The sequence below is a fragment of the Chiloscyllium plagiosum genome, chromosome 22 (genome assembly GCF_004010195.1).
Source record: "Chiloscyllium plagiosum isolate BGI_BamShark_2017 chromosome 22, ASM401019v2, whole genome shotgun sequence".
NCBI lineage: Eukaryota > Metazoa > Chordata > Chondrichthyes > Orectolobiformes > Hemiscylliidae > Chiloscyllium > Chiloscyllium plagiosum.
Window position 1 is genome coordinate 33,174,380 of NC_057731.1, and position 14,821 is coordinate 33,189,200.

Consider the following 14,821-nt stretch of genomic DNA (forward strand, 5'->3'; position numbering starts at 1 on the left):
ACACCAAAATTGGAGGTGTAGTGGACAGTGAAGAGGGTTACCTCAGATTACAACAGGATCTGGACCAGATGGGCCAATGGGCTGAGAAGTGGCAGATGGAGTTTAATTCAGATAAATGCGAGGTGCTGCATTTTGGGAAAGCAAATCTTAGCAGGACTTATATACTTAATAGTAAGGTCCTAGGGAGTGTTGCTGAACAAAGAAACCTTGGGGTGCAGGTTCATAGCTCCTTGAAAGTGGAGTCGCAGGTAGATAGGATAGTGAAGACGGTGTTTGGTATGCTTTCCTTTATTGGTGAGAGTATTGAGTACAGGAGTTGGAGGTCATGCTGCGGCTGTACAGGATATTATTTAGGCCACTGTTGGAATATTGCGTGCAATTTTGGTCCCCTTCCTATCGAAAAGATGTTGTGAAACTTGAAAGGGTTCGGAAAAGATTTACAATGATGTTGCCAGCGTTGGAGGATCTGAGCTACAGGGAGAGGCTGAACAGGCTGGGGCTGTTTTCCCTGGAGTGTCGGAGGCTGAGGGGTGACCTTATAGAGGTTTACAACATTATGAGTGGCATGGATAGGATAAATAGACAAAGTCTTTTCCTTGCGGTCAGGGAGTACAGAATTAGAGAGCATAGGTTTAGGGTGACGGGGGGGGAAGATATAAAAGAGACCTAAGGGGCAACTTTTCACGCAGAGGGTGGTACATGTATGGAATGAGTTGCCAGAGGAAGTGGTGGAGGCTGGTACAATTGCAACATTTAAGAGGCATTTGGATGGGTATATGAATAGGAAGGGTTTGGAGGGATATGGGCCGGGTGCTGGCAGGTGGGACTAGATTGGGTTGGGATATCTGGTCGGTGTGGACGGGTTGGACTGAAGGCTCTGTTTCCATGCTATACATCTCTATGACTCTATGACAGACATAAATAATCAGATATGTGTAAGGGATATTTTATATGGGGTTTAGAGTTTTAACTAATAGAATTGTAATCAACTGGCCTGCAATTGTAGTGAGAATTTACATGTATTTCTTTGTGGGCTTCTAGAAAATCTTTAATTTTTGTGATGGAACAGCAAGGTTTGATGTCCATTGTGCTACTCCCGTGAGGCACAACACTGACCCACATATCTAAAAAAATTAGTGAGACTTTTCAAATTCAAAATTAGCAAACACCACTATGCAGTAGTGAAGATTTAGAACATCCATAAATGGTACCTGATGCTCATTTTGACATTCATTTTTGTTAATCATGGACATTAGGCAATATGGGTGAAAAGTAACAACAGAGGAAGTTCAAAGGATGAAATCTTCCTGCTCCTGTTGCTAAACCTGCTCTCTTTTAATACAGAATTTGCTTACAGCCACAAATAAACACCAGCACTGCCCTGACTACAGCACATTTCTTCAAATCAATAATCCCAATGGATCACTGTTATTAAATTAAACCGTAAAAACTATTCATCACAATCTGCAAAGGCTCAAAGTTCAGGGCCAGGAAAGCAGCAAGTTTATTTGCATACCCCATTGTCTCAGACAGACTGAAAAAAATAGTATGGCCTATGAATGATTTACTATTGACTTGACATCAGGTGAATAACATGGCTGTCTCCATAATTATTGGGATAATTATCAAAAGACCATGTACACAAAATCCTCTGAAGTCAAAAGGATAATGACCTCCCTGGATGTTCACAAGGCCTAACTCAGGCTGGTTCAAATTCAAACCGCAGAAAACAATGAAGGGACTTGGGGCTAATAAAGGTTGAGGGTGCACACACCCATTTAAATGGATCTTGTTTTGTTTTCAAGAGAACGAGTACAGCTACTTACTTCTAATTTGATCAGGTCATCAATCATGTGCTTATTCCAAAAAAATCTATCGTCAACCTGTGCAAAAGAAGAGACATGTTATCGATGTAGCAGTGCATGACCATTGTTTTAAATTATAGTTTTCAGTCCCCTCCATTTGAGGTCAGAAACCTTCTTTCTAATATTCCATCTGAATTATCATGCTTCTGGGAGTCTACAGTTGGGGCCAGTTTGTCCAAGTTGCCCAACTGAACAATTGTTATACAACATAACACAGTAAATTCAAGTGAGGAATACAAAAAGAAAAAAAAAGTGATTTAAGTAACACTTGAACTTTGAAAAATACCCCAAGCATTTTTGAAGTGGCATGAAAATAGACACCAATTCAAAGAGCTCAGTTCATTGATGGCTCATGAAGCTGGAGGGGAAGGTAGAGATGGGTGGCGATGATGAGGAAGGCAATGCTAGAGCATGGGATCCAGTTAAAAGTATATATACCAAACCGCGACTATTGAATACTTTGATACCAGCAAAAGGGTTTCACTGGTGTGTGAAGCCAGACCAATGAGGGAATTGGTATGGCAGCAAGCAATCAAATCCAACCAACATTTTATGCTATACTTAATTTCAATACTTGTCTTTGAGCCTTACCCCACTTTAGCCTACAGAAGGCACAACCCAAGTTGCAGACATGGATTTGTACATATACTAGATATTCACATATTGCAAGAGGCAGGCAGTCTTTCTTTCTCTTGCTGGTTGTCTGTTTTTACATGACCTGAGAGAATTAACAGGCGGACTGCAGTGACAAGCAATCCTGGAGCTTGTTAAAACAGAAACCCTTTCCTCTCAGGCTCATCAGGTCACTGGCTGAATTAAATTTTTTTAAGACGTTATCACAAAATGGACAAGATGGCTGAAAGAACATGCGCTGCAGGTGTCAGATGACAGACTGCAGTTTGTGCTATCCTCTTTAACAGCACTCTCTCATTAACACTGGTGGACAATTCGTACTGGATAAAGTCTTACCCTTTTCCATAACGATTTCCCTTTATCAGAGGTGCTCAGTCTCTGTACTGAATTTGTAAGGTCATAAGTCAGGCTATAATAGAATGAATCAGAGTCCACGAACATCTTGATTAATTCCTCCAACAGTCTTCGTTCCAATCTCTCCTTTTCCTTGTGTTCCTTGGCCTACAACACATACAACCACAAGCCGGTGAGTGTGAAATCGATAGACAGAAAACAAGGAGCTGCCCAAGGTACGTTGCATACTACATTGATGTGAACTCTCTTTCATCCATTTTTCTTATGCACGTATTTTGTGTTTATATTTTTGTGTTTATATATCTTTGCTGTGCACATATTTTCAGTTCATTATTAATGCACCTCATAAGAGGAACAAATGACGAAGTGGTGGGGCGGAGGATGATAACACAATTTTCTCAAAATACTAGACCCTTTTAGGTAAAGTTTGTACTTGGAACAAAGTGAGTGCTGTAGCTCAGCCTATATCTGCTGAACCACTGAAAACCCAAAAAGTAAGCCCTTAAACCCATGAACCAAAAATGCATGTTGTACACAGCTGTTACAAAAATTCAAGATAATGGTTACAATAAATGAATTTTTTTTTACAAAATGTTGCCCATGCACAGAACTTAGGATCACTCCTTCAACTTCTCCATAAGTCAAAACACAAATGTACATGGTAAATCTCATTCTAGTCCTAGATTAGACAAAGCAATATTTGCTCTTGTACTAACTTCATTTAAAATGAAGATCCTATCTTGATTGTAAAATTAACTTGTAAAGTTACAGTAACAAATTAACTGGGAGTAGTTCAGATCTTTTTTAATTGAACATGTAATTTACACTTCCTCCTCAGGTATAAAAGTAACAGGAGCCTTGGCACCTTACCAACACTGCTGACAAAAGTGAAGCCTGGACAGAAAGCCATATGGTAACTCCTGTATGCAGAGGTGCAGCAGAGTTCAGCATGACCATACAAGCTGTATCGCGGTGATACATACTTTACAAGAGAAAATAGCCAACACTACATGCCTGCCTGTAGGCTAAGCATTAAACTGAAGCACACCATGCAAGCTACCCAATTGGGTGAGAAAAACTCAATCCTTTCACTTAGAGTCTTTCATCAGTTCCTGTAAAGCAATTAGATCCTTCAAACTGCATAGAAGGTGACGCACACAGTTTAGCGGATGCAGTACGTACTGGCTGATGCCCTACGTCATCCTAAATCAGGACATTTGAATTGACTGGCTCCCCTCCCAAGGTTAAATTGATCTGTTTGACCTGGTCTCCATTGAATTATTAGCATTCTTTCAGAGCAAACTAGAGTAGTTAGAGAGTCATACAGCATGGAAACAAACCCTGTAGTCCAACTAGTCTGTGCCAACCACACATCCCAGTCTATCTGAGTCCCGTTTGCCAATATCCAGCCCATGTCCCTCTAAACCCTTCCTATTCATGTATGCACACAGATGCCTTCTAAATGTTGTAACTGTACCAGCCTCCACCACTTCCTCTGGCAGCTCGTGCATACATGCACCATCCCCTGCATGAAAAAAAAAGTGTTACCCCTCAGGTTCTTTTTACATCTTTCTCCTGGCCTTAAACCTATACCTTCTAGTTTGGACTGCCACCACCCTAGAAAAGACGACCATGGATATTCACCCTATTCATGCCCCTCATGATTACCCCTCAGCCTCCAAAGCTCCAGGGAAAAATCCCCCACCCTATTCAGCCTCTCCCCGTAGCTCAAACTGCGGTAACATCCCCATAAGTCTTCCCTGCACCCTCCCAAGTTTAACAACATCTTTCCTATAGGAAGGGAAATCTGAATTTGAGGTGACCAAGCATGTGGATGAGGGTAGAGCAGTGGATGTAGTGTACATGGATTTTAGTAAGGCATTTGATAAGGTTCCCCATGGTAGGCTTATGCGGAAAGTCAGGAGGCATGGGATAGTGGGAAGTTTGGCCAGTTGGATAGAGAACTGGCTAACCGGTCAAAGTCAGAGAGTGGTGGTAGATGGTGAATATTCAGCCTGGAGCCCAGTTACAAGTGGAGTTCCGCAGGGATCAGTTCTGGGTCATCTGCTGTTTGTAATTTTTATTAATAACTTGGAAGAGGGAGTCGAAGGGTGGGTCAGTAAATTTGCAGACAATACAAAGATTGGTGGAGTTGTGGATAGTGAGGAGGGCTGTTGTCGGCTGCAAAAGGACTCAGATATGTTGCAGAGCTGGGCAGAGGAGTGGCAGATGGAGTTCAACCCTGTCAAGTGTGAGGTTGTCCACTTTGGAAGGACAAATAAGAATGCGGAATACAGGGTTAACGGTAGGGTTCTTAGTAAGGAGGAGGAGCAGAGGGATCTTGGGGTCTATGTTCATAGATCTTTGAAAGTTGCCACTCAAGTGGATAGAGCTTGTAAGAAGGCCTATGGTGTATTAGCATTCATTAGCAGAGGGATTGAATTCAAGAGTCGTGAGGTGATGTTGCAGCTGTATAGGACCTTGGTAAGGCCACATTTGGAGTACTGTGTGCAGTTCTGGTCGCCTCACTTTAGGAAAGATGTGGAAGCTTTGGAGAGGGTGCAGAGGAGATTTACCAGGATGTTGCCTGGAATGGAGAATAGGTCGTACGAGGATAGGTTGAGAGTGCTAGGCCTTTTCTCGTTGGAACGGTGAAGGATGAGAGGTAACTTGATAGAGGTTTATAAGATAATCAGGGGAATAGATAGAGTCGACAGTCAGAGACTTTTTCCCCGGGTACAACAATGTATTACAAGGGGACATAAATTTAAGGTGAAGGGTGGAAGGTATAGGTGAGGATGTCAGGGGTAGGTTCTTTACCCAGAGAGTGGTGGGAGCATGGAATGTGCTGCCTGTGGGAGTGGCAGAGTCAGAATCATTGGTGACCTTTAAGCAGCAATTGGATAGGTACATGGATAGGTGCTTAAGCTAGGACAAATGTTCGGCACAACATCGTGAGCCGAAGGGCCTGTTCTGTGCTGTATTGTTCTATGTTCTAATTGTACACAGTATTCTAAAATTGGCCTCACCAATGTTGTGTCTCTACAGAACGCAACATCCCAACTCCTTTACTCTATGCACTGATCAATAAAGGCAAGCATACCACTGCGATCTCACTTTCAAGGAACTATGCACCTGCACCCCAAGGTCTCTTTGTTAAGTAACACTCCCCAGGACCTTACCGTTAATTTTATATGTCCTGGTTTGTCATACTAAAATCCGACAGCTCACATTTATCTAAATTAAACTTCAACTACCACTGCTCAGCACATTAGCCCATCTGTTGTGGCACAATTTCAGTACATCCAGTGTTAACAAGCCAAATATATTTTGCATAACACTCTTTGTCTTGGCACTATTGGCGATGATTCATATTGACGACTCATCTACTGAATCCTCAGGTAGGAGTTCAGTTCAGTTTGAGCAAAGCATCACTGGGGACAAGGACAATGAACAGTACAGCACAGGAACAGGCCTTTCAACCCACCCAGTCTGTGCCGACACCATACATTTCCAAACAAGAAATCGTTTGCCTCTATGCAGTGTGTGTCTCTCTATTCCCTGCCTATTCATATGTCAAGATTGCCTCTTAAACATGTATCTGCCTTTACCACCTCCTATGATGGTGCATTCCAGGCACTCACCACCCACTGTGTAACAAGGAACTTGTGTCTCACATTGCCTTTGAACTTACATCTTTCACATTAAACTTATATCCTCTATTAACTAAAATTTCGATCCTGGGAAAAAGGCTCCGACTAACCATTCCTCACATGCCTCTCAACTTTGCATACTTTTATCATTTCACCTCGGACCCTTTGACATTTAAGTGAAAACAAAGTTTATCCTATCGTTCCTCAGCTAAAATTTCCAAACTTGACAACATCCTGGTAAACCATTTCTGTACCTTCTCCAAAACCTTCACGTCCTTCTCTGAGCACGATGACCAGAACTGTACACAACATTCCAAACATGGCCAAACTAAAGTTCTGTACAGTTGCAACATGACTTGCCAATTTTTGTATGTGAGGCTCTGACTGATGAAGGCAAGCACGTGATGTGGTTAAGCTGGTGAAGAAAACCTTTGTGTTGCCACTTTCAGGGATCTGTACATCTCGATCCCTCTAAGTTCATGTTACTAAGGGTTCTGCCATTAACTATATACTTCCCTCCACATCAGATCTTCCAAAAGTGGTGGAGGCTGGTACAATTGCAACATTTAAGAGGCATGTGGATGGGCATATGAATAGGAAGGGTTTGGAGGGATATGGGCCGGGTGCTCGCAGGTGGGACTAGATTAGGTTGGGATATCTGGTCGGCATGGACAGGTTGGACCAAAGGGTCTGTTTCCATGCTGTATATCTCTATGACCTTCAATTTTTCTGATTAAAAATCATCTGTCATTTCTCCACCCTGTCTCCAGCTGATTTATATTCTGCTGTACCCTCTGACAATCCTCTTCTCATCCCGCAGTTCCCCCAATCTTTGCCATCCACAAACTTCATAATCAGGTCACTTACATTCTCCTCCAAATCATTTGAAAATAAATGAGGAAACAACAAGGGTCCCAGCACCGATCCCTGCGCAACACTACTGGTCACATGTGGGGTGGTATGGTGGCTCAGTGGTTTGCACGCTGTCTCACAGCACCAGGGTCCCAGGTTCAATTCCAGCCTCTGGCGACTGTGTGGAGTTTGCACATTCTCCCTGTTTGCACGGGTTTCCTCCGGGTGCTCTGGTTTCCTCCCACAATACAAAAGTGTGCAGGTCAGGTGAATTGGCCATGCTAAATTGCCCATAGTGTTAGGTGCATTAGTCAGAGGGAAATGGGTCTGGGTGGGTTACCCTTCAGTGGGTCAGTGTGGACTGGTTGGGTCGAAGGGCCTGTTTCCACACTGGGGAATCTAATCTAAAAAAATCTCCAGTCAGAAAAGCACCCTTCCACTACTACTGTGAATTCTACAATAGAGCCAGTTCAGTATCCATCTTATCAGCTCACCACAGATCCCATGTGACTTCATCTTTTGTATAAACCTGCAGACAGATCTTACCCAAGACCTTGCCAGAGTCCATACAGACATCTACTACCCTGCCCTCAATCATCTTTGTCAGTTCCTCAAAAATCTCAACCAAGTTTGAGAGACATGACCTTCCCTGTACAAAGTCATGCCACCTGTCACTAATACGCCCATATTTCCCAAATGGGAATAAATGCTAGTGGTAAGAATCCTATCCAATCATGTGCCCACCACACATGTAAGGCTCATATCATTCATACTCTGGCTCTTTTCTCAGGGCAATACCCTGACTAATCGATCTGCGTGATTTAAAATTTAAAACCAAGCCTGGCAGTATTAACAGTCAACTATTCACTAGTGCCAACCAATCAGCACTCTCCTCCAGTGCAAAATAATTGTAGTTTTCCCCTTGAATTGGTATTCTTCTGAATTCTCTTAAATGCCCTTTTGCAATGCTCCAGAATTTCCTTTACTAAAAGATTTAGATCTGCCTTCTAAACCACGGTAATAAATTGGATTAATGACTTGACATTTTCTCCCTTTCCTACTAAATGCCTCTGAGCAGAATATGATGCAATGGAGCAGAAGATAATCCCCTGGTGGTCTCAATCAACAGCAGCCAACAATGATCAACATTTTAATTCTTACTCCATTCTTGAAACTCTGGTCCTTTCAGAGAATCACAATTTCTACCCCACCACCACCACGTCTTCACTGATGGCTAATACTTGGAAACACTTTTCCAGAGAGGTCAAGGTGGGGTTCATTGAATACATTCAAGGCAGAGAGATATACATTCTTGACAAACAAGTGAATCACAGGCAGCAGGAAAGTGAATTTGAGGCCATAGTCAAAGACTGTTTGCTATGAGTGAATAGCTACATCCTGCTGCAAAGCTTGCTGCTCCATCAGACTGTCAGGAACCAGAGGTTTTATTCCTCCAAGGATTAGCTCTGCAGACTAAAAGTAAAAAAAAACAAATTTTCTGCATTACCTGTCAAGCTGAGAAATCAATGCTGAGAAACTGCACACCTTCATACAGTGTCAGCAGTAGCAGCAAGGAACAATATATATAGCCCCTTCTCTGACACAATCATGAAAGATCACCTGATGGAGACTTTGAAAATGACTCACTGACAGTCATTCTGATCTCTAGCAAAAGCCTGGAACTTACATCAAATTAATGCAGTTTTGTGCCCTGAATCCACACACTTAACCAGTTTCAGTACGATCTTAAGTTTAATGATTTTCTCTAGTGACAGATGGTTCCATCTCCAAGATTTGGAGTAAACTTAAAATCACTCCATCTCTTTCCTGAACAATTTTCTCCCATCTTCCCAAGGGAATGATTAATGGATGGGGCCTGGTGTTTGATGCTTCAAACAACCTCAGAGACTTCACCTCATCTGTTCATAATCACATGTGTTATTCAGCCAAGTGTGGCATGTTAAAACCCGAGAGGGAGTTTTCAAGCAGGCCCCCATTTTGTCCATCCCTGAAATCTATCTCCTCTATCAGCAACAGCTTCCAGTTAATTGACCTCCTCAATCGGAGCCAAGGTCAATTTCAACTCTAGTTCAACACGGCTGAAGTCTACACAACCCTGAACTTCCCTGATCTCTAACCAATTGAAACGTTATTGCCCTGAGAGGTGGCAAACAATGTGAAACAGGTTGCTAAAGGGTTAATGGTAAAGACGTGAGTGCCCAATAAAAGTAGCACTGAGGTATTAGGGTGGCACGGTGGCTCAGTGGTTATCACTGCGGCCTCATAGCACCAGCGTCCCAGGTTCGATTCCAGCCTCGGGTGACTGTGTGGAGATTGCACATGCTCCCCATGTCTGCGTGGGTTTCCTCCGAGCGCTCCAGTTTCTTCCCACAGTGCAGGTCAGCTGAATTGGCCATGCTAAATTGCCCATAGCGTTAGGTGCATTAGTCAGAGGAGAGTGGGTCTGGGTGGGTTATTCTTCAGAGCGTCGGTGTGGACTGATCAGGCCGAGGGGCCTGTTTCCACACTGTAGGGAATCTAATCTAATCTAATCATGGGTAATCTGGTCAGATACTCAATTATCCATCACCACAAATAGTTCAAACTGCACTACGAATGACCAGGCTGGCCTACTCCTGAAGGATACATAAACCCAATATGACATCTGACAGACGGCAACGAACTTCAACAGAGTAAACTCTACATGGCCTTGCGCTCATATACCTATCATTCAGAGTATCTATGGCAATATCATAGTAGTGACAACGGCTGAGTATTTGAGAAAGGTTATGTCTTTACCATGAGAAGATCCTCAGTTGTGTTGGGGCAATGCTAATTCCACACCAAAAAGAGAACAGATCTTGCAGTTCAACTCTGGACATCCATGAGGCACTGGCAGCCACAAACAGAACTGTATTTAATCAAAGCTTGTAACCTTAGGGCCCATGAGGTCATGGCTCACTGTATTATTACCATTCTTAGCCATGAGTCCAAGCTGAGTCCTATGAAGGCAGGAATGCGTGCCTGGAGCTGCAGCAGCCATTATAAAGAGGTGTCAAGCTAGTGAATCCACAACACAGATCTACAAACATGTAAGCAAATGTGGGTTTTAGATTTTTAGTGGCTTAACTTGGTTTTTTTAGAATCCTTTTGAAACACACATAAGCTATTAATCTAGCAAGCCAGGAAACAATCTTATACTATTGACTCTCAATGCCATTTTGTACTATCACATGAGGCAAGAGTTATATTTTTAATGACTTGTTCAAAGATGCTGTTACACAGACCTGGAGAAGGTGGGACCTGACTCCAGGCCTCCTGACTCAGAGGTAAGGACACGGTTACAAGAGCCCCTCACAAAGTGATATACTAACCAATTTCCAAACACTAACCACTGGTTTTATAAAGCAGTCATCAGCCTAAGTCATTATGGATACCTCAATTGCGTGATCATGAAGAGCAATTAATAATCAGTTGTTGATTAAGGCTGGATTCCTATAGCAAGGTGGTTCACTGGTTAGCATTACTGCCTCACAGCACCAAGGACCCAGGTTTGATTTCAGTCTTGGGCAGCTATTTGTGGATTTTGCACATGCTCCCCATGCCTACGTGGGTTTTCTCCAGAGTGCTCTGGTTTCTTTCTGTAGTCCAAAGTTGTAAAGGTTGGGAGGATTAGACAAACTAAATGCAGAGTTATGGGGATAGGAGGGGGGGGCTAGTTCTGGGTTGAATGTTCTTTGGAAGATCACACAGATTCAACAGGCCAAATTGCCTCTTTCTGGGCTGGAAGGATTCTACGATTCTATGATTATTTCTACTGATTACAGCAGCTCCTATATTTGAAAAATACTTGGGCATCCCTACCTTTGAGCTAGGAGACCTGGGTTCAAATCCCATTTGCTTCACATGTGTATAATAGCATCTCTGAACAAATTGATTAGAAAATTTACCCAAAACATGGATTCATTGCTTTTTATCATTTATAAAAAATGATTTGGATGTGAATACAAGAGGTTTGAATGGTAACTTTGTAAATGACACCAAAATTGATCATGTGGGCCAAGGAGTGGCAGATGGAGTTTAATTTAGGTAAATGTGAGGTGCTGCTTTTTAGTAGGGCAAATCAGGGTAGGAATTATACACTTAATGGTCAGGTCCTGGGGAATGTTGCTGAACAGAGACACCTTGGAGTTCAGGTTCTTAGTTCCTTGAAAGTAGAGTCACAGGTAGACAGGTTAAGAAAGTAAGCATTTGGTACACTTGCCTTGATTGGTCAGTGCATTGAGTACAGGAATTGGGAGGTCATTTCACAGCTATACAGGATGTTAGTTAGGCAACGTTTGGAATACTGTTCAATCCTGGTCTCCTTCCTATCGGAAAGCTTTTGTGAAACTTGAAAGGGTTCAGAAAAGACTTAAGGATGTTGCCAGTGTTGGAAGATTTGAGCTATAAGGAGAGGCCAAATAGGCTGGGGTTGTTTTCCCTGGAGCAGAGGCAGAGAGGTGACCCAGAGGTTTATAAAATCATGAGAGGCACAGACAGAGTGAATAGCCAAGGTAGTTTCCCTGTGATGGGGAGTCCAAAGCTAGAGGGTTTAAGATGAGAGCGGAAAGATTTAAAAGGGATCCAAGGGACAACTACTTCACGAAGAAGGTGGTGCATGTATGCAATGAGCTGCCAGAGGAAGTGTTGTAGGCTAGTTCAATTACAATATTTAAAAGGCATCTGGATGGGTACATGAATACAAAGGGTTTACAGGAATATGGGCCATATGCTGACAAATGGGACTAGATTAGTCAGCATGGATGAGTTGGACTAAAGTGACTGTTTCTGTGCTGCACATCTCTATGTCTCTAAGTATTTAGACTTGGCAAAGAAAAAGCAAGCAACGTCCAAGGCTCATCAACAAGACTGGACTTGCGTTAAAACCATAGATATAGGGTTTCATTCTCAGGGAAGGTAAACACACACATCTATTGTCTTGATGTTGAAGGCAACATGTAAACAGAGAAGTCCAATCAAACATGATTACCATAAGAATGAATTCTAATCCCAAAATTGGATATGAAACGGATGTCCGGGAGCCATTTTCACAATGTCATTTATCCTGTTAAGCCAGGGTTTGCATCCAATTTAAGCTGGTTTTCACAGTCAGATTCATTCTCAGGCTCTGTATGAGAGGGAGCGTTTCTATCTCTGAATAGAAATTAGATTCCTAACAGTGCCAAAACTAGAGGCATGTTATCTCGCATTAACCTTTTAATCGAGTAGGTTCCGGATTTTAAAGTCAGTGCTGTACTTCTGACAATTACAACGTTTAGCATCTTTGAATTAATTAAGTAGTCCATAGTTGTTAGACAAGTGTGGCATCTTATTGTGTCGATACAGCATCAGCTAATCATTAACTTAGTGCCCTATTCTTGCAAAATGGTTACAACCCTGTCAAATGTAAAACATCTGAGTTAAAACAGGTTTAAGGGATGAATGCAAGGCTTAAGTGGGAGAGTAAACACCACATTTTAATTGGTACCTACTTTAGTCATACTTCCATTTGTACCATTCCAAATGGAAGGTCAGGTCTCACCAGTCATGCCTTCAGCCTTTGAATGAGTCATAGTGTTGTACAGCACAGAAACAGATCCTTCGGTCCAACTTGTCCAAACCGAACGGATATCCTAGATAAATCTAATCCCATTTGCCAGCACTTGGCCTATACCCCTCGAAACCCTTCCTATTAATATACCCTTCCAGTTATCTTCTAAATGCTGTAATTGTACCAGCCTCCACCACATCCTCTGGCAGCCCATTCCACATAAGCACCACCCTCTGCATGAAAAAGTTGCCCCTTTTAAACCTTTCTCCTCCTCACCCTCAACCTATGCCCTCGAGTTCTGGACTCACCCACCTCAAGGAAAAGACTTTTTCTATTTATCCTATTCATACCCCTCATGATTTTATAAACCTCTATAAGGTCACCCCTCAGCCACTACCGCTCCAGGGAAAACAGCCCTAGCCTATTCAACCTCTCCCTGGCAACATTCTTGTAGACCTTTTCTGAACCCTGTCAATAAAGAATGCAGTAGAAGCCTTCAAAGAGCAACATCATAACTGGATTAAGCAGCAGGTCAGTGTTATGGAACAGACATCGAGCACCACCTTCATCTGTCCATTGATTTACCCAGGATAGCCAACTGTGAATTGCTAATAACCAAAACAAAATCAGAGCATCAAATCACTTTCTGAACAATATAAATAGATCACACAATAAAACTTAAATGTCTGTAAATTATAGAACTCACTGCATGAGACCCCCTGTCTCACACACAAACACCTTCAAAATATCTGGTTTCATTACCCAATAAATCAATGCATCATAATAACATGCATTTTAAAACAGAAAGACACTACACAGCCTTGGTCAAGAAAGCTAAGTGATGTCTTGCCAAAGGAAGCATTCAATAGGTATTAAGATGCAGTTTTAATACATTTCTTGTTATCAGCATAGTGGCCAGGCAGCCCCTTCTACTATATTGCCAACACCAGCTCCCTTATTCTAATCTTTGCTATTAATATATGCAGATCCAGACTCAGAGGGATCTATAAATCTGTAAGTGAACATTGGAATTAGCATCACAAGCAGCAGGAGCCAGCTCCTAGAATTCCAATTAGCCAGTCATGCCCGTGCATTCAATACCAAAATTATATTCAGCTCCAACACTTACACAATTAAACTGCTTGCCCAATTTTTAAAACAGCAGTAAAAAGGGAAAGTGTGTGCATAAAATGAGTGTCGGTTTGGTCAGTCTCTAAATAAGAATGTTGACATCACTACATCGTACTGTGGCATCATTAGAGACAATAGTTAATGCGCACGATTACCACATGGCAAAAGCTTGATCTCAACATTTGCCAATGGATGCAATTACCCATTCGAGTGACAGAAATAGCAGCAAGACCCAATGCAAAAGACAAACCATATGTCTTTTACTTCCTATTACCTTCAAAACTAAGTAACATGATTGCCAAGTAAAATTTACTTGCATAACTTGTTTGGTAGGTTTGATGGGAAATATTTTCACATCTCTGTATTTGGGGAGCAGTCATAGCAACACATTCATAAGTCAGAACACATATCCATAAATTTACATCGAGATTCTGCTGGCTGCCCAAGGCTCCTTTGCTGTTTCTAAGAATAGAGTGCCTCAGCTTCATTTGAAACCCTCAGCTACCTCGTGTACAAGAATGATTCAGTCACTGTAGTTTACCCATATCTGTGTAATTGAGCACCATTGTGTAATTAATGAAAGGACAGACACACATTTACAGAATGACTTTCACCAACTCCCAGATGTCTTTAAACACTGCACACCCCATGAAATACAGTGGCTACTGTAACGTAGTAAACACAACAGCCTAGTTGCATACAGCAAGCCTCCATATACAGGAGCATGATCATGGCCAGAT

General features: G+C 42.2%; 1 protein-coding gene across 3 annotated transcripts in view; it reads right to left on the reverse strand.

The window, feature by feature from the left end:
• Window positions 1–14,821, reverse strand: part of inpp5f (inositol polyphosphate-5-phosphatase F) — a 200,664-nt gene that overhangs the window by 61,595 nt on the left and 124,248 nt on the right. For all 3 annotated transcript variants that reach the window (XM_043712705.1, XM_043712704.1, XM_043712703.1), the window contains exons 5-6: window positions 2,835–2,999; window positions 1,827–1,883 (exon numbers count right to left, since the gene is read on the reverse strand). In XM_043712705.1, coding sequence (XP_043568640.1) covers window positions 1,827–1,883; window positions 2,835–2,999 — 222 coding nt within the window. The remainder of the gene's footprint in view (window positions 1–1,826; window positions 1,884–2,834; window positions 3,000–14,821) is intronic.